General features: G+C 36.0%; 1 protein-coding gene and 1 long non-coding RNA gene across 4 annotated transcripts; both read right to left on the reverse strand.

The window, feature by feature from the left end:
• Window positions 1-1,424: 1,424 nt before the first annotated feature.
• On the reverse strand, window positions 1,425-21,486 carry LOC147870917 (uncharacterized). 2 transcript variants are annotated; one of them, XR_015533038.1, is made up of 8 exons: window positions 21,230-21,486; window positions 20,068-20,171; window positions 15,988-16,140; window positions 11,470-11,561; window positions 8,463-8,623; window positions 6,831-6,975; window positions 5,620-5,679; window positions 1,425-3,308 (listed from the first exon to the last, which is right to left on the reverse strand). XR_015533038.1 is itself a non-coding variant. In XM_087341695.1 (5 exons), the coding sequence occupies exons 1-4, from the start codon at window positions 20,125-20,127 to the stop codon at window positions 8,503-8,505; spliced, it is 426 nt and encodes a 141-aa protein (XP_087197821.1). In that variant the 5' UTR covers window positions 20,128-20,907; the 3' UTR covers window positions 1,425-3,308; window positions 8,463-8,502. The 2 variants fall into 2 exon arrangements, 1 of the variants encoding a protein (XP_087197821.1); XM_087341695.1 differs by lacking the exons at window positions 5,620-5,679; window positions 6,831-6,975; window positions 21,230-21,486 and having other exon boundaries at window positions 20,068-20,907.
• On the reverse strand, window positions 20,691-27,029 carry LOC147870918 (uncharacterized). Of its 2 annotated transcripts, XR_015533040.1 has the most exons (5): window positions 26,824-27,029; window positions 26,111-26,259; window positions 25,384-25,603; window positions 23,524-23,638; window positions 23,146-23,430 (listed from the first exon to the last, which is right to left on the reverse strand). It is a non-coding gene; the product is annotated as an uncharacterized LOC147870918 (long non-coding RNA). The 2 variants fall into 2 exon arrangements; XR_015533039.1 differs by lacking the exons at window positions 23,146-23,430; window positions 23,524-23,638 and adding an exon at window positions 20,691-22,444.
• Window positions 27,030-27,604: the final 575 nt, after the last annotated feature.

A 27,604-nucleotide genomic window follows, 5' to 3' on the forward strand; every position in this document is an offset into this window, starting at 1 on the left:
TTCAACTGCCAATAAAAAAAAGAATAAGATCGAATACATTTCAGTCTATGTTCCCTTAACTTACAAAGATTACAGCACGTCCAGGATGAAATTTTAAAGAGACAGCTTTATTGTACACTAAATAACCAGCGCAGTCGATTAAACTTAGTTAAATATACAATCAATCAACGACAGTCGTTCCAAACAGGTAGCAATGATAGTACCTTTTTAAAAAAACAGGGTACGACAACTTGGAAATAAATCATTCATAAATAACCTTATCCATAATGCAGTTGATAAAGCGTCGCTAAAAAACGAAAATCAATAAACGAGTCAAGAATATTTAACTAAAATCACGCTCACAGCCACACGCCACTGGAGCGGCCGAACGCCACTGCACTATTAAGGTTCTAGGTTAGCTGGTAAAACAGCTTCCTTCGAAAATTTGATTTATATCTCTTATCAAGACGATGCCTTGTGATCAATATGTGAAGCAAAATTGTGGAAAACAGTTAGTAGGCGAGGATTAGTCTAATGAAACAGCTGCTACTACTATCGACTGTGAAAAAATGCTAATTACTAATTACACAACTCATCCTTAAAACTTCATGTCACGTTCATAAAAAGCAAATGCTAGATTCATTCACAAATAATTTACAATTTAAAGAATAAAACAAAGTCTAACTAACCAACAATTCTGCTTCCTTCAAAGGACTTGGGTTCAATTCTCGACAAAATCTGGCATCCTTTTCTCGTCATCACAGCTTTCAGAACAGCACTGAAGCCGCATGGAGCTATACCCACCATACGTCTTCATATCGCGATATATACTGACAAAACAGCTTTTGTTTTTCATCTGTTGCATATGAAGTTGTCCGGGGAGACCGTATGTCACTTCGTCGAGATTATTTTCCAATTCAGAGGAGAAACAGCTTTAATATTCAGCCCCAAACCTATTTTTCACAAATTTCATACACGTGCTCCTGAAACCTATAAATACTCGAATGCACAAAACGTTATCCTTACAATTCTACATACATAATCAAATAACAATCACACATAACTTACAAGAATTCCAGATAAAGTTCTAGCTATCTTCAATGCTTTCTTGTAAACGTGACTATTTCTATGTTCCTGCAATCCACACTGAACAATATCTGTATGTTGGTACTCGTGTAAATCTAAGCCACATGAATGTATAAACTTGTAGAACCGATGCGAGATGTTCATCCTCGAAAGATAACATCTTTTTATCTATTAAACTTGTTACCAGTTTTTCCCAGCTACCAAATATGACACTACGTCTCATTCAGTTCTTTGATTGGTAACTTAAAATACAAATGAAAAGGGAAACTGACATGCTTTAATTATCCAAGTTCCTCCAATAGTAATACAAGAGCCGAGAGGGTTTACGATGATCCGAGCTGTGCAATAAACAATCATACTGTCGTCTATACAGGGATTTTAATGCTGTTATTATAATCATCACTTTCCAATTTACATTTATTAAAACATCAAATTAAATACAATCGCAGTGCCAACTGTAAATGATGATAGGCTGAGACATCAGGATGAGGTGTGTTGCTTTCCTATTTCCTTTAAGGAGTGTGACAACTTAATATATTTCACTAAAATAATTAACACTTAAAGTAATCATGATATGCTTCCATGATAAGAGAAATAATTCAATAAAAATAGCCAAGTGGCTGAGGTAGAGAAATGGTGCTTCGCAGCGGCAAAGATAAGCATGACAGAATGGCTTCAGGTGGCAATAAGAAAACTATACAGACTTTTAGACTTAAATCATTGAAGATTTTGTATCTACAAATGATCCAGTCATCAGGTATTTGGATAAGGAACAGACATCTAAAATCAAGTACACAACTGAAATAATAATAATAATATCAACTGCTTACATGGATATGAAATACATTTTAGTGCAAAACAAATTATGTCCCTTCAATTTATATTTCACAGAATTTATTACAAACTTTTCTTAACTTACTGCAAGCAGGCAACAATTTTTTTAATAGTGGCCAGGCTCATCACTGTGTAATATCAGTCGGACTACATTTTTCAGTCCCAAACTTTAGGGACAAACATAACCTTAGATACCCACAAATGCTCAGGTAGAATAGAAGAAATTTAATGAACAAATTAAAATTATTGTTCTCTGGCCAGAATACATCTGTAATTAATTAGTTTTATGGAAATATTATCTAAAATTATACTGCTTCAACTGATTTAATTACTGATTGCTGAATGAGTTATGAAAATAATTATCAATAGTAAAAAGAAAAATTGGAGAAAAAGCATGAAAGTCCATGTTTAAATAAGCAACTTCTATTTTTGTATTATTATCATTCTTATGTCCCACTACACACCATGTAGGCACTTGGTGTTAACCTCGACACTAGATAGGGGCAGGCGGCCCTCAGGAAAGGACAGGAGGAGGAAAAACCCTTTGTCCATGTTGGGGATCAAACCCCGGCTGTCAAGTCTATAATCACTCACTATACTGACTCAGCTACCCCAGATCCCCTTTCTATCAATGAAGATTATTAATTATAAACAAGTCTGTAGCGTATCGTCCCAGCGAATTATGTTGATTCTGTGTGTGAAAGTGATGGGTAGGAATAAACAATGTCACAGGTAAAGGAACTAAAAAAAAATTTAGGTACCATAATTTCTTCCTAGCGAGTCTCATTTCACATATGGTGGAAGAACAGACACTGAGGGGAGGGGGTACAGTTACTCAGGTATTTTTCACTCTATACATGTGGCAACATTTTCATGCTATCATGAAGAGTAACAAATTTCCTATGCTCATAACCTGTACGCCTGAAAGTTTCACACAATTAACCAAAGGGGACTGATGATGCCATTTGTGTAGGCATTGGAAAATGTGCCTGGAATTATAGGGTAGCATGCAGAATTTAAATCGAGTAACCAATGTGTAAATAAAAAAGTAAAACCACATTATATATACAGTACAGTTATATTTTTTCCTTAAAATCTATCTGCTAGGTGTGGAGCTGAATCCTACCTTCAATGTGTCTATTCCTCATATTCACGGCTATTCAGTTCAAACAGCAATTCAAATTCAGAGATTTAAGAATACACATGTAAAAGTGCCAGTGTAATTACAAACCTTCTTTTTCTTCATCTGACAGCTCACGTTTTAGGTAGTATAAAAGTAAGTCATGGATCCCATACACATAACTATCCAACAACTCATTCCACTTGGACACTGCAAGCGATTTCTTAATAAAATCACTCGTCATATCTTCTACTTCATATTTATTTCGTGACCAAAGAGTTCCCAGCACCTGTAATAAGTAAATTTATAAAATGAACAAACATAATTAAATCCACGTTTACGGATCACTAATTTGTGTCTGTAAGTGTATACTGTATTCAAATCAACCAAAATTCAAATTGATTTAATTATTATAATGCAATTTAAATTGTAGTTAATAAATAAACTACAATACTGTAACAAGAGGCAGCAGCAATTATTCATATATATATTTTAACTCTTAATGACAAGAAATGCAGTAGAACATAGTAAGAAAATCTTATGATCTGTCACACCTGATATACTTAAATATAAAACAGCTTTAAATCAAGTTCAAAATTCAGTCCTGCAAGCAAAGTCTGAAAATTACATGTTAATGACAATAAACAAAATGTATATAAATTAAAGAATAATGACTTAACCTCAATTTTGATATTCACATCCTCAACAAGGAGAGCAAAGTCCTGATAGTAGCATTTCATTTCATCTGGCAAGTTCTCTATACAAAGTCCAATTGCACCTGCTATGCCATTCTCTTGAGAAATACTACTTTTATTTAAATTTCTGGAACACGAAAATTTTAAATTGTCCCATACATGGGCACCTCTAGTGACAGGATACATATTCAAATGTCTGCCAAATACTACATATCTGTTCCTTCATTTCAGTAAATGCTGATGACAACTGTGAAATTGTAGACACATTTCTTGGAATACCCCCCAAAAGAAGTAAACAGGGTAAGCCTGAGAGACTTCAGAGACCAAGGACTAGTCCTGCTTGCCTAACCCACCCTTCTGGAGTAACAAAGGAACTGACCCAATGGCACATGGCAGAAGGGTAGAGATCTGACTTGTTGAAACCTCATTCCCTGCAGAATGTCCTGAAGAAGCTGTTGCCACAACCAGTTCTCCAAGATAAGAAGCACATATTCATCGCCCTGATGACGGAGGCAGTATGACCTCCGAAACGTTGGTTAACATCGACCAGACTACACAGCGCAACAACCCAGAAGACAGAAATCTTCATATTCATCGCCCTGATGACGGAGGCAGTATGACCTCCGAAACGTTGGTTAACATCGACCAGACTACACAGTGCAACAACCCAGAAGACAGAAATCTTCATATTCATCGCCCTGATGACGGAGGCAGTATGACCTCCGAAACGTTGGTTAACATCGACCAGACTACACAGCGCAACAGCCCAGAAGACAGAAATCTTCATCGCCCTGATGATGGAGGCAGTAAGGCAGTATGACCTCTGAAACGTTGGTTAACATCGACCAGACTACACAGCGCAACAACCCAGAAGACAGAAATCTTCATACTCATCGCTCTGATGACGGAGTCAGTATGACCTCCGAAACGTTGGTTAACATCGACCAGACTACACAGCGCAACAGCCCAGAAGACAGAAATCTTCATCGCCCTGATGATGGAGGCAGTATGACCTCTGAAACATTGGTAAATATCGACCAGACTACACAGCGCAACAACCCAGAAGACAGAAATCTTCATCGCCCTGATGATGGAGGCAGTATGACCTCTGAAACGTTGGTAAATATCGACCAGACTACACAGCGCAACAACCCAGAAGACGGATATCCTCAACAGTAATACAATTTGCTTCAACAAAGAACAGATAACCTTCCTTAATTTGCTTTGAGTACAACTCCTTAATCCTTAGTAGAGCTATTTAGATGGTGAATCCTTTCAAATTTCATTCTGTATCATCTTCAAACAACTACCAGAAATAACACATCATATTTTCTTGTGGGGTAACGTTCCGTAACTTCGATATAATTGTCAATGGTGAAAGAAATGAAATATATTGTAACAAATGTATACTTTCACTGGTCTTATTAAAAGAAAAATGGTTTTCAGAGCATGTCATACAGTATTTATAAGGAACATATTCAATCCATAGCATAAAAACGTAAACAAACTGATATTAAAGTAATAATTAGATATGTGCACAGGTCCAATTTGTTTTAACTCAAACCCAAATACTTAAGTAAGATGACAAACTTAAAATTCGTCAACCAAAATAAGAATCAAGCTTGTTTCGTATAACAGGTGTAACACGCACATTACTTTGTGATTATAAAACATATAAGCAAGTGTGACAATTATGATGCTGAAGAGCTCTGTTGACATATAAGATATACAATTTGTGGAAGTAAGGAGAACCTAAGATACTCAGGATAATAATGCAGTTGTTAATACGCAAACAATTTTTTTTTTGTTACGGAGTGTTTGGAAAGAAAATCACCCATCTACAATATTTATTTTTTCATAATTACAAAACCAAACTAATGCAACATGCATTTGTTTTGAACTCACCTTCAATTAAGTGCATTTTTCCCTCTTCTGTGGCCCTTTCCTCAGCAAGGATCACTTCCTCTGAAACACAGACCACAATCTTGCATTTTGGAAAACAAAAAGAATTTACAAGCAGAAATTAAGATGAGATTGACCAACATTATTGCCATGATAGTAAATTTCTCTCCAGAGATATCACAACACAACCTATGCCACCATAAATGAGAAACATTTTGATTTACTTTCTTATTTATAGTAAATCTTTCAACTGATTTTTCCTAGCCCTGGTATTAGATCTGAAGATAACAAATTTGCCTCCTGTATGTACGTTAAATGAATTATTTGAAATAAGAGCAGTAAGAGGTGCAGATGTAAAATAGTTTCACTGGTTATTAATATCTGTTACGTGATGTGTATATATGAAATTGTTTTCTTATTTGTCATTCAGATTGTTCCATCAGTGGAAGTAAATTTAGAAATCCTTCAGGCATTTCTGTTGCTCAAAGAAACGAACAGAGTCGAACAACAGGGGAATCCCTAAATGTGGTAGGAGAAATAACAGACCTGCATATTTTATTGTTTTATTTTGATGCCAGAATGATAAATGAGAGACAAAATGACACAAGATTATGTTATAGACAGTACAGGAGCATTTTCACAGTCAGTGTAAATGAAAAATATGTAAGATGTGGTTTTATTCTGCTCTTTGATTCCATTCCATTAAAAGCATGACAAAGTTTAAATATTTGGGAGCAACAATAATAAATCGAAATGATACTCATGAGGAAATGCTTGACAATTTTCAGTTCGAAATATTTTGACTTCCCGTCTGATTTCTGAGAAACTAAAGATCAATATGTACAAAACAATAATTTTGCCTCTTGCTTTGTACGGGTGCAAAACATGGTCTCTCTCTCTCTGAGGGAGGAACATAGATTGCAGGTGTCTGAGAAATTGTAATTATGAAACTAATATAGTGCAAGTCATTTTTGAAAGAAGTCCTATTCTTTTACTTGTGGGACCATATCCATCAAACATTTGCTCCATGGCAGTTCACATTTTACGGTAATGTTTCATGCAGTAATCAAAACCCAGAAACTATTGCCCCCACCAAAGCATTCAATCATGTGAACACTGTGACAAAGAGTGAGAAATGCTTCTTATGCACAACTATGTGAATGTAACACAAACAGCTTTCCTTTAGTTTTATTTTTGGTGATTCTGTTAAATACCTCGTCCATCTACCGGTATCTCTGCATCATTATGTTGTTTCTACATTGTTCATAGATGGCAGGATGAGCACTTCGCAATTGATATACGATCTGTGGTTGGTAATCCATCTTCTATAGTCAATCACTGACCGGTGTTTGCTGTAATCTGCAAAGAAGTTTTAGACGAGAGCGGCTGGCATAAATGTACGTAAGGTAAGTAATTTGTGTTTAAATGCCCTCCTCAATTGGCCTGATTCTTTCAACCTTCCTTGTTTTAGTTCATATGTGCTACAATTAATTGCTTTAAGTAAGGTTATTATAGGTTATAATTTAATTTGAATTTCTACTGCAATTTCTTGTTCATCTGATAAAGATAATTTGGTGAAGTTTGTTTGTTACTGATCGATACGTTTCTTCGGTGCATGTGGATGCCCTCTCCAATTGAACTCTGATTAATCAGAGCCAATTTATAGCAGTTATGTTGGTGCAACTTGGAATCAGAAGACTCAAAATACAAATTGCAGTATTTAACAGTGCTTTAAAAATTTTCACGTTTTTATCTGTGACGATACAAGGGGAATTCAACCCAACATTCCTGTCCTCAGATTACATTTCAAAGTATCTGTGATAATTATGAAACATGTTCAAATTTTTAAAAACTGGGCTGGCATTTTTAAAGCTTTGCTTGTGTCCGTAGAAACTTCTTTTTACGAAATGCTGCTTTATGATGAAGCAAAGGAAATACTCTTAAATCTCCCTTCAGTAAAAATTACGTCTGATAATTACATCTGTAACTATAAATAAAAATCATTATACTATATCTGGGTTCAAAATAATCTGTTTAAAAAATATACTGGAAACATATTTGTGCTGAGTCAACTTCACAGCGTTTTGAAAGTAAGCTGTATATTACAAATTATATTAAAACATAGTGAAACTATTATAATATGTGTGGTAAACTTTTTTAAGTACGCACCTTAAATTCTGAATAAATCAAATGGGGGTGTACATACTCGTATTAATATTGTTTATACTTTTTCAGGTATCTTTTAAATTTATCTTAATATTTAATCTTACATGGTGGTGGCCTGCGTACAATTGCATCAGAAGATGAGATAGTAATCGAGTCTTCTGTTGTTTCAACACGTCGTGGTACTAACTTCGTCTAGCATTAAGCAGCTCAAATTATTGCTATGAATGAAATAAAGTGAGATGGGGCGCAAACCACGTCTCACTATAAAAATTAGCGAGTCACAAAACGTTAAAAAGAACTCAATGAGGATATGGAACAGCACTAATGTGTCTGTTCTTATCCGCAGTTTTCATCACAAGAAAGGAAACTGCTCTGAGTTGAGATTTTATGTTCTCACAATACGTACATGAGTTTGCTACCTTCATCATCAGTGTAATAAGTATGATAATGAAGGCAGCATGCTCCTCTGAAACACTGGTCAATATCTACCAGTCTACACATTCGCAACATCTCCGAAGACGGTCAGCCATCTTCTTGCTCTGAATTGTTATGGTACTTGAATTAATGTCCCCCCTCGCTTCTCTATGAATTTCAACAAACACACTGAGTGTCCTGGATAATTATGTCCATAATAATATAGATCTGCTCGTGCTCTGTATCACAATTTTCTGTTTTCATACCGTGCAACGCTCAAGTTGTCCTTCAATCCCTTCTGGATCATCAGAAGCAAGTTCTAACAGGCAAGTTGCCTCCTCCACGACTCTCAGTTCTTTCAAAGCCCTTGCAAGCCGGGGCTCTAAGTTCGATGGGGATCGGAATCTCTGGAACTCGAGCTGGACTTCTGCAAAACATAATAATGCATGCCATTATAACAACCTATCAGGGTTCTCAAATTTGTAAACATGGTTATACTGTCCTCGTGCAGAGAAGTGGCAAAATCTCTTAGGAGCTCTGGTGAAGGGTCTGGCTAAAACAGGTATCTCGAACCTGACCATCAAGAAGAATAATCAGGCTGGCTTGCATTATAAGAGGGGCAGAAAGAGGAAAGGTTTCCTCAAGAAGGTTGACTGAAAAACTCTGTTGCTGACTCAGCCTGGGACCAATGATGGGGGCTCTGCTGTTCAAGTCAGTAAATTGCAGAGGGAAGCCGGAGATATCCAGCTGTCAGCAGCCATGGATCCACCAGCTATGCTCAGGTATGGTGGTCATCAGGACATGGGCGTCACTGTGGAAGTTCAAGGTCAACGGTGTAGAGTGCGGAGATAGAAACTGATGTGTTTCCTGAAGAGAAAGGCATGACACCTACCTATCTTGAGCAGCAGCAGCTAAGGAATGGCTCTGAGGCATAATTTCACGGATAAATCACTGGGAGAGAGTCAGACTGAGAGTTGTGAAGACTGGATCAATTCCAGAACTCAGAAAAATTTGTGGCATGGATCCCTGGGAAACCAGTGCAGATGGCTACCATGTTTATGAGATTACAACAGCAGAATTCAAGTCTGAGGATTAGGCATATGGTGAGTCTGCAGCCACAGACAAATTCCCCAAAAGGGGGTCCACTCACCTAGCTTTGAGAGTGTACGATGATGGTATTTATGCTGTTCAGACCTGACCTGACCTGACTCAACACCAATCCCAGTGAAGAACAGAGCCAATGGCAAGGGTGTTCTGCATACTTGCTCTGTGACTCAATCAAACTGCTGCTGTCTATGTTGGCAGACATAATTAACTACTGTAGGGAAAGGCAAATGGCCTTATTCTAGGATGTAATGGTAAATCACAACAAGTAACATAGAGAAGTTTGGTCACCAATCCTAGAGCACTACTGGAATACCCAGAATCCAAAAATTTACAAATATTAAATCAAGGAGAAAGGTTCACCTTCCTCAGCAATAGAATGCAAGAAATAATAGATTTTAATCCATGTTCTAGGAAACTGCTGAGTGAGATAAATGGATGTTGTCTCAGAACCATCTTTATCATGTCATATGCATATCATCTTTAATCTCAAGGGAGAGCACAACTACAGAAATTCACAGACCACCTGATGGACCTCCTATTGGGAGGAACTACAGTCGGTTTCTTGGTCACTCTGGTATTCTGGAGGGTACTGCAATAGCTGTGGAGTTTCTTCAGGAAGCCATTCTCTCTTCATATGAAAATAACCATCCCTTATCAGACCACCAAAAGGCAAGATAAAGGTTTCCTGTTGCAGAGGTCTATTTGGCACTAAAAACAAAAGATCTTCTGTCGTGGTATCAATGACACTCCACAAAATGCTCACTAAGCAACGCAGAGACACATATGGGCCTTCTTTGCTTCCTTCCAGTGAAATGCTGGAGACTGATTTCCCTGTCTCTGAAGTGTTAAATGAGGAAAAGACTGCACGGTAATAACATTCCACATGAACAATAAAAGTAAAGCCATCCCATTATGCGCCATGTAGGTTGTTTGTGGGAAGTGGAGGTATAGCTCCTAATTCTTGACCTCAGCACTAGATGAGGGTGAGTGGTCAGCATCACGACCCAGTCACACCACACTCCGAGGAAGGGACCCCAGTACCCATTGGATACGAGTCTGGATGCAGAGGCTAGAGGACAAAATTTCAGTTGTCCAGCCCTTAACTAGTCACAGCTCATTCCATATGAACAATGACAAAGAAAAAGCTATTTAAGGCAATGCCAATTGTGATCTTCTGGGTTGTGATCCCATACGGCAAGTTTTTACCAACATTTTGGAAATGTTCATATAGTCTCCATATTCAGGGTTGATACAAAACTAGTTGTTTAACTCTGCATAGTGTTGCCTAACTGTAGAGGTTAACAATATCAACTTTCAGGTTATCACTGTAGTAAAGATGTTGACTGTGGGTATGCAAGTTACAATGCAGGGGCTGTACTGAAATACTGGATTTGTGCCCATTATAATTGTTAATGATACTGACATATTTAAGACAAGATGCAGCATACCAATTTACTGTTAATCTGAATCAAAGCACTGCTCTGAGATATATTAAGTAATTTCTTAGTAGGATTTGAGGTTCTAATGGCAGTGTGAACGAAGGTAGTTATCTTCTGGGTTGTAGCACTGTGTAGTCAGGTAGACATTTACCAACGTTTCAGAGGTCATACTCCATTCACGGTCCAGCTCCTATAAACAGCACCACTCACCCAACTGGCACATTCATCGCCCTGATAACGGAGGCAGTATGACCTCTGAAACGTTGGTAAACATCGACCAGACTACACAGCGCAAGAACCCAGAAGACAGAAATCTTCATGCTCACCGCTGTGAAAACTTCAAATATCGCCCTGAAGATGGAGGCAGTATGACCTCTGAAACGAGAAATAATGCAGGTTCATAATGGTTGTCAAATGGTCATTAAACATTGACGTGTCACCTATATGTATATTGGTGCATGCTCAAAAAACTGTCACATGCAAAAGATGTGAACAGGAGGAATCCGCCTAAAATATACTCCGTCAATGAAAAGCACTGGCTCGACAAAGATTACTGATATTCAGTTCTACACTTCTAGATCCAGCATACATTAGGAGAGTCTCAGTTAGTCGGTGTGGTCATGGTTCTTTGAAGGACCCTAACATGATCAAGAGAACGCAATGTGTCCAGTAATGATCCAAGTGCCTGGGGCAACCTAGATCAATACCAATAGTAAACACAGCTTACCTGCAGGAGGAGCATTTGTTCCTGCAGTCCGGCAGCTGCTCTTTCATTTCCTTCAGTGTGCTTTCCTGGGTTTCAAATTCTTCAATAAGTCTCTGCACATATCACAGGAAATCAATATATAACTCTTATAACATATTTACACAAATACATTTCATATATATTGGTACAAATGATGGACTGAACAGTTTATACCTCTCCTTATGCAAAACTCATAAAGAAGTGTATATTTAGGAAACTAAAACTGTCTACACTGTGAAGTCTGAAGGTTTCTCATGATGGTGCATTATAATGCGTAAAATTATTTTTTTTGACTTTGTCCCTCACCTAAATTATAAAATAATAAAATTACATTTCAGAAACTGGATTCTGCTTCCATCTTCAGGCAGAAGGGGCGAAAAGCGCAGAAGCTCTATCTGCAGGGTCCCATGGTTGACCTAGCCTAATAGATAGGGTTTCTGTCCTGAAGAAAGAAACAAAATTGAGCTTCTGAAACACTGTGATTTTATAATTTAGACAATGGCCAAATTTTCAACAACAACAACAACAAAAAATCCACACTGGAGTTAAGGTTCTCATGACAGTAATATGAATATGGCTGTCTTCTGGATTGTACCGAGAGGTCCTTCCTGCCTCCATCATCTGAGTATGCCATGAATATGAAAGGCAAGACAAAGAAGGAAACAATCTCCAGACAACATTCAAACATATACTGATGTTAACCAAGTGCAAACCAAAATCAGATATCCAAGAATGGTCCAAGCTAAAACAAGAATTATATAAAAATGAAAGTAAAGATGTCCCATTAAACACCACGTAGGTGCTTGCGGGGGAGAGGAGGTATAGCTCCTACTCATTCTTAACCTCAACACTATGTGGGGGGTGAGTGGTTAGTGTCATGCCCCAGCCACACTCCACCCCACTGTAAAGGAAGCCAGGTGAGCCCCAGAGCTGGTATAGATGCAGAGGCTAGAGGAAACATCCTCTGACCCCATCGAGGATCAAACTGCAGTCATCTAGTCCAGTGGCATTCAACCTTTTTTGTTCGCGTACCCCCCAGATATAATTTCTCTTCAACTTTGTACCCCCAAAGTTGTTGGTGTATGATTCAAGTTATACGTAGTATATAATCTACATCTAAAATAAATTAAATGAATTACATTACTGATTATTCAGTGTTTATCATAAAATAATACATATATTTTTTTAAATTTCACGTACCCCCTGAGATGTCGTGGTGTACCCCCAGATATAATTTCTCTTCAACTTTGTACCCCCAAAGTTGTTGGTGTATAATACAAGTTATACGTAGTATATAATCTACATCTAAAATAAATTAAATGAATTACATTACTGATTATTCAGTGTTTATCATAAAATAATACATATATTTTTTTAAATTTCACGTACCCCCTAAGATGTCTTGGTGTACCCCAGGTTGAATACCACTGGTCTAGTCCATAGCCAATCACTATACTGACTGAGCTACCCCGTACCTATAAATCTAGTTTAATGTAATTTGTCATACAAAGTTTAAAGGTTGCTGTGTTGGAGTCTGAAAGACTAAATATAATTAATTCATCAACACAAATTACAGGACAGAATTTAGCAATTAGTAAAACTCTTACTGGTGATAAGTGTAAAAGTTTCAACCTGTAGTTTAATATCACCTTAGCTGTACACACAGCCACGTTGTTCACAATCTTGCAGTTTAACGGCTTTCAGTAGAGGGACAAAAATGTTCGGTACTGGTGAACAGTTGTAATTACAACTAATACTTTTGCTGCAATGTCACTGACAATTAAAAAAAACTCACACAAAAACAAATATAAATAAAAGCTTTCTTACTCAGACTAGTGAATACTGAGACCATTCCTTCCGATCATGAAAGAAAAAAGTAACCATATTTATTCCTGTTAATTTAATAATGCTTTGTCATTTCCGAGGAACACTTATCATAAACTGGCAGGAACATTGTAAATTATAAATTGTAAAGAATACAGCAATACCCAGAGGAACTGAGGAAAATAATGAAAACTGAAAAGTTTGGGTATCAGATTTGAATCCTGAGACTATGGTGAACTGGAAAGAGAGTAAAACAAAGCAACTGTGGCATATTTCGTTGGAATGATGAGAAAACCTCAGTCTTGACACCTGTAACCAATTTCAGGATGTCAGCCACATATAGCGGTATAAATTTTTCCTATTAATTACAGTTAATACATTCATTCATCAATTTTTAAAGGCAGATATTCCTTTTTTATTGCTACATATGTAAAAATTAATTTCATACTAATTTAGAGAAAGATTATTATTGATATGGTAACGTGATACATTCACATACTAAATAAAACCTACAATTAAATATGTAATACATACACATTTAATAAAATGAACACTGCTAATTTGATACTAATTAAAACAAATTATATAAACAACAAAATTGTTATTCTTTAACCCACTGCTCCTCAGACTGTACAAGAAGAAAAACACAGTGAAATGTCACCTGTAATTTTAAACTGGGTTTAAGGCCCCACAAACTACTGTTTAAAATGTTTAAAAATAAATTTAAATGGTGGCATTTGACATCAATATATGACGATTCACTTGTGGGTACAAGTCGATTGCTGAGGTACCAACTGAGAAGCTACAGAATTAAATATTCTATCTTGTTATTTCTGTTTCATAGAGATCCTTGTAACAGCAAAGAGCATTCTCAGATTTTTTTGTTCAATATTTGGACCAAATACGTATACTGCAGGACCCTTGTAAGGGGGGGAGACATTTAGACAGGGGTAGGGGTGATTTGACTGAAGAGTATCAATGGGATTAGCAGAGCAAGGTATTGTATCACCTGCCTGGAAAGAGTAGTAAACTATAGCACGTCCCACAGTACTGCAGTATGATACAGCTTGCTTTTATGATATATAAAGAGTTCAATTTCTTCCCAATAAAAAATGACAATCTCATAAACTCGTGGGTATTTTAAGTATAGAGCAGAAGTCTGAACTTCATTCCCTCAAATATATACACAGAGTCATAATGATATAAACAGGGGCATTTTAAACTGCCTTTAGACTGTTTTGTCCGATTTTGACATTCTGCAGGAAAACAAAATTCCTTTTAATTATTCCAAATTGTTTGAAAATTTCAAGTGAATCTTAGTTAGAGAATCCTTTCCTTAAAGTGGATGATTAGGTTAAAAATTAATCTTCGACGTACTGTTAAGCCTTAGAAGCATTTTGGACATACACAGTGCTATTTGTCTGAATATACAGACATTATAACAATATCATGACACAACAGGACCATATAGTCCTATTCAACCAACCACACACACAAATTAATGGGACACTCAACCCTTAAAGCTTAGGAACATTTGTTCACACAGATCAACGCTTTTATCTTCCAGTAACCGAGACCTTCAACAAAATGATGGACACCAACAGAATTCAATGGATGTCATGGTATTGGCCAAATTTTATTTTAGATTTTAATTGCATTATTCTTATTACCAGCTGCCATACTGCCACAACAAGCTGGTTCAATTTCACTGTCAAATGAGATTACTTCATCAGAGACACTCTTCAAAATTAGATGTTCTCTATTTCGTTCCTCAAGTTTCAACTAACCGTAACTTCAATACATATGTCAGTTTCTGTAAACACATGATACAGGTCAGCATCTGTATTCAAAACTTTTAATAGTGCCCACTCTAGTCTAACTCCCCCCCATACACATTCACTGTCTCATCTACTACAAAAATCACGCAACTACAAACAATGAATGAAGTATTATTTGTTTTGGCAACATTTTGTGTTTCATCTAGCTTACATTCAGATGTCACTGACAAGACATCATCCCCATGTGATCTTTTGGTAAAAATAACCTTCATAGGGTTGGTAATCTTAATTTCAATTTCGGAGTTGTGTGTGTGTTTGCTTACAGTTAAAAAAAATATATTCTGATTCATATGAAATTTGAAGTGCTTCTTCCTGGAAACCAAGAGGATATTTTAGAAAAGTCAAAAACTCAGTCCTGAATTTGAGTGCTGGTGATGGTGATTCCTGTTGCTTGGAAACTAGACATGAAAGGACAGTGCCATGACCGAAATTGCTTTTTTCAATGTGCAGACCACAGTAAAAATGGCTGCAACTCCAAAAACAGAGATACGGGTGAGAAATGGCCACTGAATTTTGCTTACAAAACATCTTGTTCATGCTCATAAGGTTCTTTTACATGCCATAAAACTATGACATGAGACCGCCGGCTTTACTTCCCCTCTGAAGGAAGTTTTATCATCCTTAAAAGTCCACCGACCTCGGCTGGGTTTGAACCCGTGAACCTTGGGTCCAGTGGTGAACACGCTAACCACAAGTCCACTGAGGGCAACTTACAAGTACAATAGTCAAAACAAACAGGTAAGCAGATTAATACGGAGCAATCACATTATTACACATTATCAGACTTTCATCTCATCATGCTGACTTAAGAAGCAAGTAATGAATTCCCTATTTCTACCTGCTGACTCAGATGACTCCACCTTGATGTAATAGCCTCCACATCTGATTTCACTGTCTGTGACATGATGCCATCATCCACAAAATGACGTCCAATATCCTGGATCTTGGCCAGGCGAGCTTCTGGATGATTTCGAATGTAGTTTTCAAGGTCCTTCAAAAGAATTGCTAAGTCATTTACTTTCACAAAACATAAATGTAGCTATGGTGACTTCGAAAGCGATCCAGGAATGACACTTTTTAGGATATAAGCCAAAAGACCGATCATTTGCAGGAATTCCATAATCTTCAAACACAACTCCATATAAATTGTTTGTTCTTTAATGTGTTTACTCATCAAGGAGACGTGCAGAAGACTGAAATAAAAATGATAACCTTGCAAGCTATCCTGAAAGACCATTTCCTCAGAACTCACTCTGATCCATAAATTTCAACAAGAGATGTGAAAAAAAATTAAAGCCAGTTCAGAACGTAACTGCTACATAGCCTGCAGATATGGAGTCTTCTCAAAGGTTTCAAACTCAGTTATTCTGACCGAGGATTTTTGTGGGGTCTCCTTAGTATTTTCACATAAATGCAAGAAAACTGCCCTAAAGTAGACTATCCCCTCAAAACTACCCTACTCCTATTCATTCAGTTACGAGGGAAAAAAATGTGTTAATGCCTGCACTCATCATCTTCACAGTAAATAATCTACATGCATTATCCTCAGAAGATAAATTTCAAATTCACTGAATATGTAACATTTGAGGTTTCCACAGTGACAAATCCAAAGACAATGATCACTGGTAAACTTATACCAGACCACAGAAGACAGCCATCTTATGTCTGGTCATCTGACTAAGTGATTTCCCTAATCGCTTCTCTAGTTTGTCCAACCAATCCATTTCTTGGGCAACCAAAGCTGATTACGCAAAATTCTCATATTTTATTCAATTACAGAAATTTCAAAAAAACAAAAACAGATGATAGCTGAAAATAAACTATAAACTCTTGCCTGACTTACAACATGACGTAAAGTCACCTGGTAATTAAACAATATCTTACTATTAAATAACACACGTAACATTTATGCACACTGAGTGGAAACATAGTGAGTATGCATATACTGAAAAATGTGAAATGATTCAGCATCTGTGCATCAGTCACCAAGATCCAGTTATCATCTGACTTACTCATCACCCAGATGATGGAGGCTGCAAAGCATCTCAGCAATATTACGGTAAAATTAGGATGAGCGAAGAAACATAACCAGACTTTTCAGTAAGTTTGTTGAAGGAATCTGACTGATGAAGAAATGTGTGTCTTCCAAAACAATTCATTGAAGATGTCAATGGAAGCCCAGTGACACCAGAAACAAAAAGATCACAACATCAAAATGCTGATACGTTTTTCTAATTTCAACAGAAACATCCATTATAAAACTGTTAATATAAAAGTACACATATATAAACAGTTCTGTCAGTACAAAGTTCCTCTGTTACGGATGATAACACAGTACAATCTGTTAAATCATTCTCCATAATTTTAAAATCGCAGGTTGTATCATTTAGAGGTTATGAATCTCGATGTAAGGTCATGTGTCGTACTTGCAATTTACATTTCTTAAAAACTAGCAGAACATATGAAATAAGCAATATTGCTATAGACATCTGCAACATTTCAGAAATATCTTTGATAGAAGAAACAATTAGCAGACCTCAAATAGGTAAGTTGTTTCAAAATTTCAAAAAAATAAAATGACTTTCATCGAAGATACTGAAATTTTACAGTCCAACAGTAAAGCAGATAAAAAGTTATACAAATTAGGGGACTTGTTTACAAATAAATCAGACATCTCACCAAATGTAAGTTAATAAGGATGGATTCTCATTCTGATACAAAATCTTAAGAACCGACATACTGCTGCAAAATTTGTGTCTCATCTGCTGACTTACAAGCAGAAGTAGAGTCAAGTCGATATGTCGAAACTCCTGGAAAACTTCAGAAAGAACCTTATTTCCTTTCCAGTGATAAAACAATGGTTCATGGGTAACCCCAAAACAAATCTTCAAAATTAACAGGTCTAGTATGATGAATCATAGAAAAGGCCAGACGAGTTAACTCAAATGCAAGGAGCACTTAGAATGTCCTCCTCTTTTGATGTAAACAGAAATCTGTATTGGGAGTTTATTTCATATATAAGTTTTTCTAAATAAAATTTTGTGATTCCTTTCTTCACTCTGCTGTTTGTTCAGAAATTTCTGACAACCATTTCCGGCTGCTGTGCATTTCTTAACATATTCCTCCGCATCTAGTATTGCGCGACTTTTCGTTCTTCCAAAAACTCAATTTAGAATTCAAAGCGAAAAGGTTTTGATGACATCAATGAAATAAAGGGGACAATCAAAGACTAGGTTTTCAAAATTCCACAGCAACTTACGAAATTACAGAAGCTCGGTATTTGCTGTAACAGGTTTGAAAGGGTACTTCCAGACAGAACAGCATCAAATAGCCAATAAGTACTGAGATAAAATTTCAGTATGGAAATTTAACTTGTCACATCTCGTGACACTGGCTATTAATGAAACAATAGGAATGTGATTCATCACAGCAACTGCAGGATACAGAATGCTGGATCTTAAATGTAACAAAGATAATACAGAAGAACCAATAATAAATATGAGGACAACATGAAAACTATGAAAATATGCATGAGAACAGAATTCCAAAGCCACTTTATCAACATAAACCGAAGAGTACAACAATCCAGGAATGCCTGAAAAAAATATACAGAATAACTTTAATCCCTGTGCATGGGGCAGGCCAAAACTTAATCCATAATGTTGATGTTATTCGTGATGAGACGAAACACCTTCGAAAACCAACGATTATAAAATTCAAATTTTAGATCCTTTACAGTAACACATTCATAGAAACAGGCCAAATCTTTGGCAAGACGAGAGGACAGTGTTACTTTTGCCAACTTATTCCTGTCCGAAAAAACAAATAACAGTGTTCAAACATTTACCATACTATCCACATTCACATTCCCACAAAAAAAATCTTAAAGAAATTTCATTTTCAATCATCTGGAATAAATTCAGAGCCATGCGATTATAATAGAATTTGTCAGAATATGTAAAGTCATAAGGGGCATAATTTAAAGCTGACCAATTCATTAAAGCTTCCCTTTCTCATCTATCTAAATGCTGCTCTACAAACACAGAAATATGGACAACTGTCCCTCCCCTAAACTCGATCGGAGGTTAATTTTTCAATTGCCCTCGTAAAATGATTTCAGTTTCCAGAGTCAGCATCAGAAGCAGGGGGTTTTGAATACAATTGATTTTACTGTTCAAAAATGTGTAGGTGAGAGCCATCTGCAAATCACTGCATGGCTACATAAAGAAAACAGAAAAGTAGGCTTTATGAGATGGTTCTTTATAATGAAAATCAAAGGTTCCTCAACAGCTTACTATGCTAATCATTCCACTACCAAAGGGCACAAGTGACTACTTTATTCCAGCAGAGTTATTAGGATGTCTTCCAACTACCCCTCCACACATGTGCAAATGCACAGAGGTTATATCAGTTATGGTTTCAGGTGGAGACAAACACATACGAAAAGTTAGTCGTATGATAAACAATAGATAAGTACAAGATTTTCATTTGAAAACCAAACACAAGAACACAGGAATACTTAGGAGGAAAGTACTGAAACATTAGGTGAGAATTAATTTTTCTGTAGCTTTCAGGTTGCCCATAATGTTACAGATATTGCAACACATCTACATTTCAAAATTTGGAACCTTCAACTATTTCCAATACTGAAAAAAAAATTTGAAGAAGTCTTCATACTTCCTGCTGTGAAAACCTCAAATCTTACAGAAAAAATATGTAACTAAAATCTGGCACAGAAACAAGAAGCATGTTATTTTTATTTCTAATAATTTCTTAAAAACAATGAATAACAGTTCTAAATCAAATTATTTCAGTAAGCAAAATGACCACATTAACTTAGATTGTAAGAAACAGCTGATTCCCTCACGCACTGAGTTAGCGATGCACGATCACTTACAACAGCAATTTCTACACTTACCTCTAAATTCACCATATTCTTGTGAAGCTTCTTTAAGGATCTTAAACTTCCTTGCAACATTCTGAACGCAGTTGCCTCCACTGCTCCGCAAAACAGATCACTTCCTGTGAAACACAAAAATAAGGAGAAACAAAAAAGCTGTACATATAACAGAATTATGATGCCAGTTCAATAAGTTCCAATAATAAAGTTTACTGCAGCAGTCGTGGGCACTGAAATGAGAAACTAGTAATTTCTTATATGAAGAAGCATCACTGGGAAACATGTAATGTGCTGCATATGACACATGCTTCACAAGTATGTCCGCTAGACAGTGCCGAAGTATAATGTGGTTAATTTTTATGTCAGTCAGGAATTTTTGTAGTCAGCAGTCAAAATGTCAACATCAGAACTTATGTAAATAAAGAACAACAAACAGTTGTTGCTGGTTCTTAATTGTAGTGAAAATAATGTTAATAAATTGAAAAATTGGTATAAATTTACACAGTTCTTTGTGTGATACATTCCTAAGAAACATGAATGTTTTGTTATAAAGATTTATAAACTTAATGACATGACTGGCTACACATGTGACAGTGAAAAATCTCACTAGGAGAGTAGCAATAAACTTTAAGACTAAAATCTTTTCTCTTCTATGGACTTATGCGGTATCAACTGTCAGTCAGAATCATACGATAATGACAGGGGAACTTTGGTAATTAGACACTAAAACTGAAATGGAGGTGTCTCAACAGCAATGATATCGAAAGGCTAGCAACATGTGAGCATACTAATCCAAGTACATGAAAACAAATTAATATGTTTTGTTAATGGAAATACGTCGCAAACAGCCTGAATAAAATTTATATAGACTCCAATCTATTTTCTGCTTTTGTCTTACTATTCTGTTATAAAATTCACAGCTACAATAATTAATTTATAAGGGTCTAGGATAGAAATCACCAAAATTCTTCTCTCTGTAATACAGCCTCTTCCTTCAGAAACAGAAACTTGTTCAGCTGATCATAAATTTGATTATTCTTATGAGTTAAATACTCATCACTGTGATCACAAAATCCTGTTATTTATTCTGAGTCACTTCAAAGCAGAAGTCATGTATAATGTATGAAGTCCTGAAGATTATATAAATTGTATGAAATGACACGTTCGAAATTGTTCTTACTTTACGTCCTCCACACAAGGGAAAGATGACACACATAAATTCAACAAACGTTCAAATAACGTCTCATTAACTTGCACGCACTCGCAATATATGACAGAAGAAATGCAGTGAACATAAAAGATATACAACAGTTACGCCATTATCTCGTACGCAGGGATGGCAACATCTGAAAAGCAGCGAACACATCCCGCCATCGCGGGAGAATGAGGGATATTCAATTATCATTCTTTGCGTACTGTAACAAACTCTGCTGCCATCTACCGACCACGGATCTGAAGTAGATCTAAGTCGGAGCACACTCCATTGCACTGCTGTTTGAAATGCTACCTGAAATACCTCACATATTGTAATATAGCTGTGTGTTGGTTGTCTTAATAACCTTCCACATTAGCCATTAAACCCCAATATTATGATGCTCAAACCTTATTACACAAGTCTTATAGCATCAAATATTCATGGCAAATGACTATTAACTTACAAAACACAGAAATACACACAGTAAGAAAACAAATTCAACAAGTCAAAAAATCAAAAAAATGCTTGAAATTGTCAAAAAAGCGCACAAAACCAAAAAAATCGAAAAATTTCACTTTAAAATTTTTTCCGTAATTTTCAAAATTTTTTTTGGTTTTTACGCTTTTCAGACAATTTCCAGCATTTTTTATTTTTTTTAAAAAATAAAAAAAATTCAAAAAATCAAGAAATGCTGGAAATTTTGAAAGAAGCGCACAAAATAAAAAAAAAAATTTTGTTTTTACGCTTTTCAGACAATTTCCAGCATTTTTTTTTGAAAATTTTTAAAATTTCAAAACTAAAGTTGGCACCTTCCTAATTTGACACAGGGATAATTAAAAAATCTACTGTGTGTTCAGTTACAGACAAAAGCAAGAAACCGCTAGGACTCTGTGGACCACAGTTGGTGAATGGGAAAATTATGATTTTAGTCACAATATTATGTTGTTAAATTATCTCTGTTTACAACTGATCTATCTTCTGCCTGTGAAAGACTAAACAAATAACTGCTAAACTCTGAGACTACACTGGAAAATTTCCAATTGCAGGCACGTAACAGAGGAAAAGTATGTCGTATCTTTCTACACACGGTTGTGACTGTTTAAGCGGAAAGGAACTTAGCTCCCTTGGTACAGTCGAAGCAGCTTCTCTGATCTTACTGACCCTCGTTACAAATTCTGCTGCGCGATCTCCTCCAATATCCTAACAAACGAAACAAAATTCATATTAGGCAATTGCTTGAGATCCCTAACTATCTCTAGATTGCAAAATAAAATAATGAATATAAATATTTAACCAAGTGGATCGAGAAGATGGCAGTCACTCAACAGGTCAATAAATTATACGCCTTTTACGAGTTCAATCCAATCCAATACAACCTATTGTCTGTGATCCATTTCAAGTAACATCCCATCTATACCTGTTCTCCTTAAAAAGGGTTTTTCCTTCATGTTTCATGACTAAAATTTGGGTGCTTTCCCTATCTTCCTCATTTGTGCTGGTGCTCAAAAATTTTAAGTTTCGATTTATCTCATAGTAACCTTGAACGGTGCTCCAAGCCAGTCCATGGGTCCATATTCAACATATTCGGACTAGAGTCGATGAAAAGCCAGAAGATATGGCTTGAAACCCAGGAGTCTTTCATCAACATCAGTCGCCATGAAAGTCTCACTTTATACATATTTGGACTACCTCACCACACCTGGTGGAATACTATGGAACTACGTATATCCTATACAGTAGACTGCTTTAAACCTTTCTGATCATTCGATCTATTTTTCCAAAAGACTTAACAGTCGATTAATGTCAGAAACGATCGCTTATTCAACAGCTGTAAAAACATGCGTTACACTACCCTCTAAGATGAATCTTAAGAATAATATTTGGAGTCGAAACTGGACAAAAACAGATAATAGAGCATTTAATTATGAGATGCTACACACAGACATTTAAATAAATAAACAAAATCTCCAACAGAATTTCCACAAGTAGACACTTTGCCGTCATGAACAATCTTCTTCTTAGAGTCTTTCTGGAAATGTTGAAACTGTCCACGTACATCGTTCCATCTCTCGTTTATTTTTGTAACTGTACGCTCAGTATCACCACAACCAATTTTCAATCTCTGAAGTTCTGTACATTTCTCATTCAGTCTTGCAATCTCTTTTCCCTTTCTTTTAAAACTCCTCCTCAAAAGCCTACAAAATGGCATACATTGAAGAACAGTGTCGTATGTTTTGAACTCGGCAAACGATTACAGCGCTATAAAGAATAGGTACTACCTCCATCTGCTTGTTCCAACCTTCTTTTGGCATCCTTTAACCACATCCTTAATTCAGCCACTAACTTGTACTCTTTTGATTCATTCTCACATTGCCGAGCCCCCACTTTCCTTGCCTACAGACAAAAATAAAATGCCCAATTTTCTCCTACTGATTCACTCCTACAAAAAACACGCCCTGAGATCAAACGTACGTGTCCGTGTGCATGCGTGTGATTAAGTGTGTATGTATATATTTATTTATGTACATACAGTACACAGAGTGTCTCACCTAACTTTGAAACTTCAAATATTTATCTAATTTTAACACGTACAGGAAAAATTTTCAAATAAAATGTGACACAGTGTCCAATGGGGTATACATTAATCAATAAAATATTAATTATGGAAGTGCTCTTAAGATGTTATTAAGGTTACATTCCTTTCCTTTAAATAGAAACCTTTTAATTTTTAAGCCAGATTTGAGATGAATTCATGTTTGATGATGTCACCACTCAAAGTATGAGACAAATGCATCAATACATGCCTACATTGAAAGTTGGAATGTTCATACAAAAATTTACAGTAATAACTATTCAAAATTGTAACTATTGTTATAAATACACTTTCAGATGCATTAAGGCTTTGACCGGGATGTTCTTTTGTTAAATCTTATGTGGTACTGCCTGATTCGACTTCTAATGGTTAAGTGAAGTGTTTTCTTCGCGGTACGGTCTGGATTCGTAAATATTATGAAGACGAGCTTCGACTTCAAAGGGTTAAATTAACGAGGAATTCACAGACAGCTGAGTTTAGAGGCACGTCACACAAATACAACTATTTAGAGAGTTACAACTTTAATAAAATTTTATCAATTATAAAGTTAAAACAATGAAATTCCTAAATTTTTCGATACAAAATAACTACATCCTTTTCAAGAGTCCATGTGGCAGGAGAAGAGGTCAATCACCCTGATTATGTACACAGCAAGTACCTATCAAACAATGGTAAACTTCTACCAGACTACACAGTGCTACAGCCCAGAACACGGACATCTTAATTCTTTTGCGTCTGTTTGATTGTACTTTAACACGAGCCCAAATTTTTTTTACTTTTTATGGAGCCACAAACTACCTACGTCTGCAACAAATTAATCTTGTTTGGAGGGGAAAATCAATTCCATGCATTCACATTCGTCAGTGCAAGTGAGAGATGCAAGAAAACTTTTTCGAAACCTCAGACAGGTTAATAAAATGCTGTACTTCCGAACAATTCATGTATCACGTTATTGCAGGTACTGACTTCAACACCAAATCATCAATAAATTAAATTTAAATATGGGTGGAAGAGGACAAAGGAATTTGAGTGGGCATCAAACAAATATCGTATTCAGATTAGTAAAATGCGATTACAGAGAACACATCTGTAATTCCTTTCTAATGCTGCCAATCCTCTTTTCATATTTGACTGTAACTCCTGCTATTAATCGACATGATATAACAACTCATGTTTACTATAAGGAACATTCCGATTTCGCCATAACTACTTTTCACAAACGTATCAAGAAAGTAAGTCAGTTTACTAGGTTTTTCAATGGATATTTCAAAATGGATGGTCCAGAAGCAAGAGCGAGCCAGGATTCAGTTTGTGCATAATGTGTTTTATATTAACTAAGAATATTTTATATTAACAAAAATTAAGCAAATAAAGTATTTTTGTGTTTACCTTTGACATTTACTTCACGGGGCCAAATTAATAAGAACCTGAGATTTTCTGTGAGTTTCATAATAATTGAGTCTCAGATGTCCACATCATTACGATATTTAAAGTAGTAATGAAACTTAGAATCCAACATCAAAGTGAGTCCCAATCACTGCCTTACCTTATGTGTAGGTCCTCGACCAAGTGGCGGCTCTCCTGTACCAGCCTGGTGAATACAACACACCATGATCTCTATGAGACTGGTTTCCTCTCAGCCATCCAATGCTTCTTCTGACGGTCCTGGTTCCTCTAGCAGCAAGTACGTCATACACTCCCAATCTTTCATCATCTCATTTGATTTCAATGAGGGAATCCACCAGATATGCACCATGCTCATGCAGCTGTAAAAAAATTGGTTACAAAACTTATTATAACAAAGATCACTGACTTCAGAAAAATGTTCATTAGTGTGAATTTGCACTAATAAGAAAAACTGAGAACATCAATACAATAAAAGTAGAGCTCTATCAAAATTTTGTGTATTAAAATGACATTACAGTCTTTAAAAACCAACCAAATACATCCACTTTCATTTAAAAGAAAGAAAAAACAACATAAAAACAGATTCTTGGTACACAGATCTGCACATACATGACAAGTAATAAATACACATGGTCAAAACTTATCACTGTACTGCTAATGTAAGAGGCTTCCTTATATCCAAGACCTTGAATCATATAACAAACCAATAAATAGCCACGTAATTAATTTGTTGTTAATGGAGGTCTTCAAGGTTATGATTTTATGAGGATTTGTAGGTGGGAACCAATGAGTCATAGGAACATCCTGTCATCACCATCAGCCTTCGAAGATGGGAGCAGTAGGTTGTTCCAAAACGTGGTACTCACCTACAAGTCCACACAGCATCATAAAGACCACCCAAGACATCTTTAATATCATAAGAACCCCAATATTATTCTGTTATTTAACGATTCTTTGAGATTCATCTCGCAAGGTCCCAGTATTTTGTTTTGTCTTATCCAGAATGGTCTTGGAACTGAAACGAAAATGAAAGAAACCTGAGGGTATCGTAAATGAACCACATGGAGGGAAGCAGCTTAATCATGCTGAAACGAATATCAAATAAAATTATTACTTCAGGTGTGATAACTCATTCACCTAACTATGGAAAGAATATTTTTTTCTCTACGTGTCAAAGACTAACAATTCCTTATAGCATTTAAGTGAGTCCCTTGTCACCACTCCATAGTGCAGTCTTTGGTTCGAAATAAAGATGGCCTCTAAATATGAAGACTAGTTGCAACTGTGTTGAATAAACAGTCATGGACAGTTAAAAATGTCTGGTCCTCCAGTCTTCAAATAAAAGGCCTGTATTAGTTGGAGCATCAATGATAGTATCTACACAGATAACCTAACCTTAAACCTCTCCAAGATCATACCTGTGGCGAGATAAGACTGAGCGAAGGAAGTAACACTACAATGAACACATTCGCACGCCTTTCCTCTTACATTACACACAAGAAACTATATTAATGTATACATATGTGAACATGTGTGGAGCAAAACAATGAAATACAGTAGGTTAGACTATTCAGCTTACTTCAAATACGACACCCACCAATGTCTTTCGTGCATTGTCATATTTTACATAAAATATATGCACACACCACGCATATCACTTTTAATTTGTATTATAAAAAGCATATGCACAAGATAATAAATAAAATATAAAACAACCCAATAAGTGCACTATTTCTCTTTCACTCTCGACAGACGCACAGAGCAACAGCGCCAACTGGCGGAAAAGATTTAAGTGAGTAGAACTATTTCGATGAACATGGTGCTGCCATCTAGAAGTGATACGGTAAACGTTTTTAAAATCTACCTTTCTTGTAAAAATATATTTTTATTAGTGACCCTCATCGTAAATGACTTGAAAATTTTTACAGTCTACCACCTACTTTTAAATTTATTTCAGATTGAAACGAGATATTTAAAGTAGCATTAAAAATATAAATAAATACACATGTATTTTATTCTGTTGATAAATTTCTATAGTCTATTGGGGACTCGAACTTTTGATGGTTTATTGTACTTATATAGTCCACTATATACTAATGTATTTAGTGTAACCTTTTAATATTTTCATGCAAAACATTTATCTTTTGTTTAAAATAAGCAATTCTTTAAGCTGTACTCACACGGCCCCTGACGTGCAGACACCACGTAAGGCAGAGACCGAGACGGACAGAGACAGGATGTGGCATTCACCGAGGCTGGCATGCATCTCTTGGGGGAGAGTTTTGAAAAAAGTTGAAAATTTTCAAAATTTTCGAAAAATCAAAAAATGCTGGAAAATGTCTGAAAAGCTCAAAAAAACA

This window comes from Zootermopsis nevadensis, unplaced genomic scaffold, assembly GCF_977971745.1.
Source record: "Zootermopsis nevadensis isolate Lab colony 2312 unplaced genomic scaffold, Znev_1.0 Znev_ptg000083l, whole genome shotgun sequence".
Taxonomy (NCBI): domain Eukaryota; kingdom Metazoa; phylum Arthropoda; class Insecta; order Blattodea; family Termopsidae; genus Zootermopsis; species Zootermopsis nevadensis.

Coding starts and splice junctions, on each gene's coding strand:
- LOC147870917 (XM_087341695.1), bottom strand. CDS start 20,127: ATGTTGCAAGGAAGTTTAAGATCCTTAAAGAAGCTTCACAAGAATATG. Junction 11,562..15,987: donor GGAGTCATCTGAGTCAGCAG/GTAGAAATAGGG, acceptor TGATATGTGCAG/AGACTTATTGAAGAATTTGA. Junction 8,624..11,469: donor AACAAATGCTCCTCCTGCAG/GTAAGCTGTGTT, acceptor TATGTTTTGCAG/AAGTCCAGCTCGAGTTCCAG.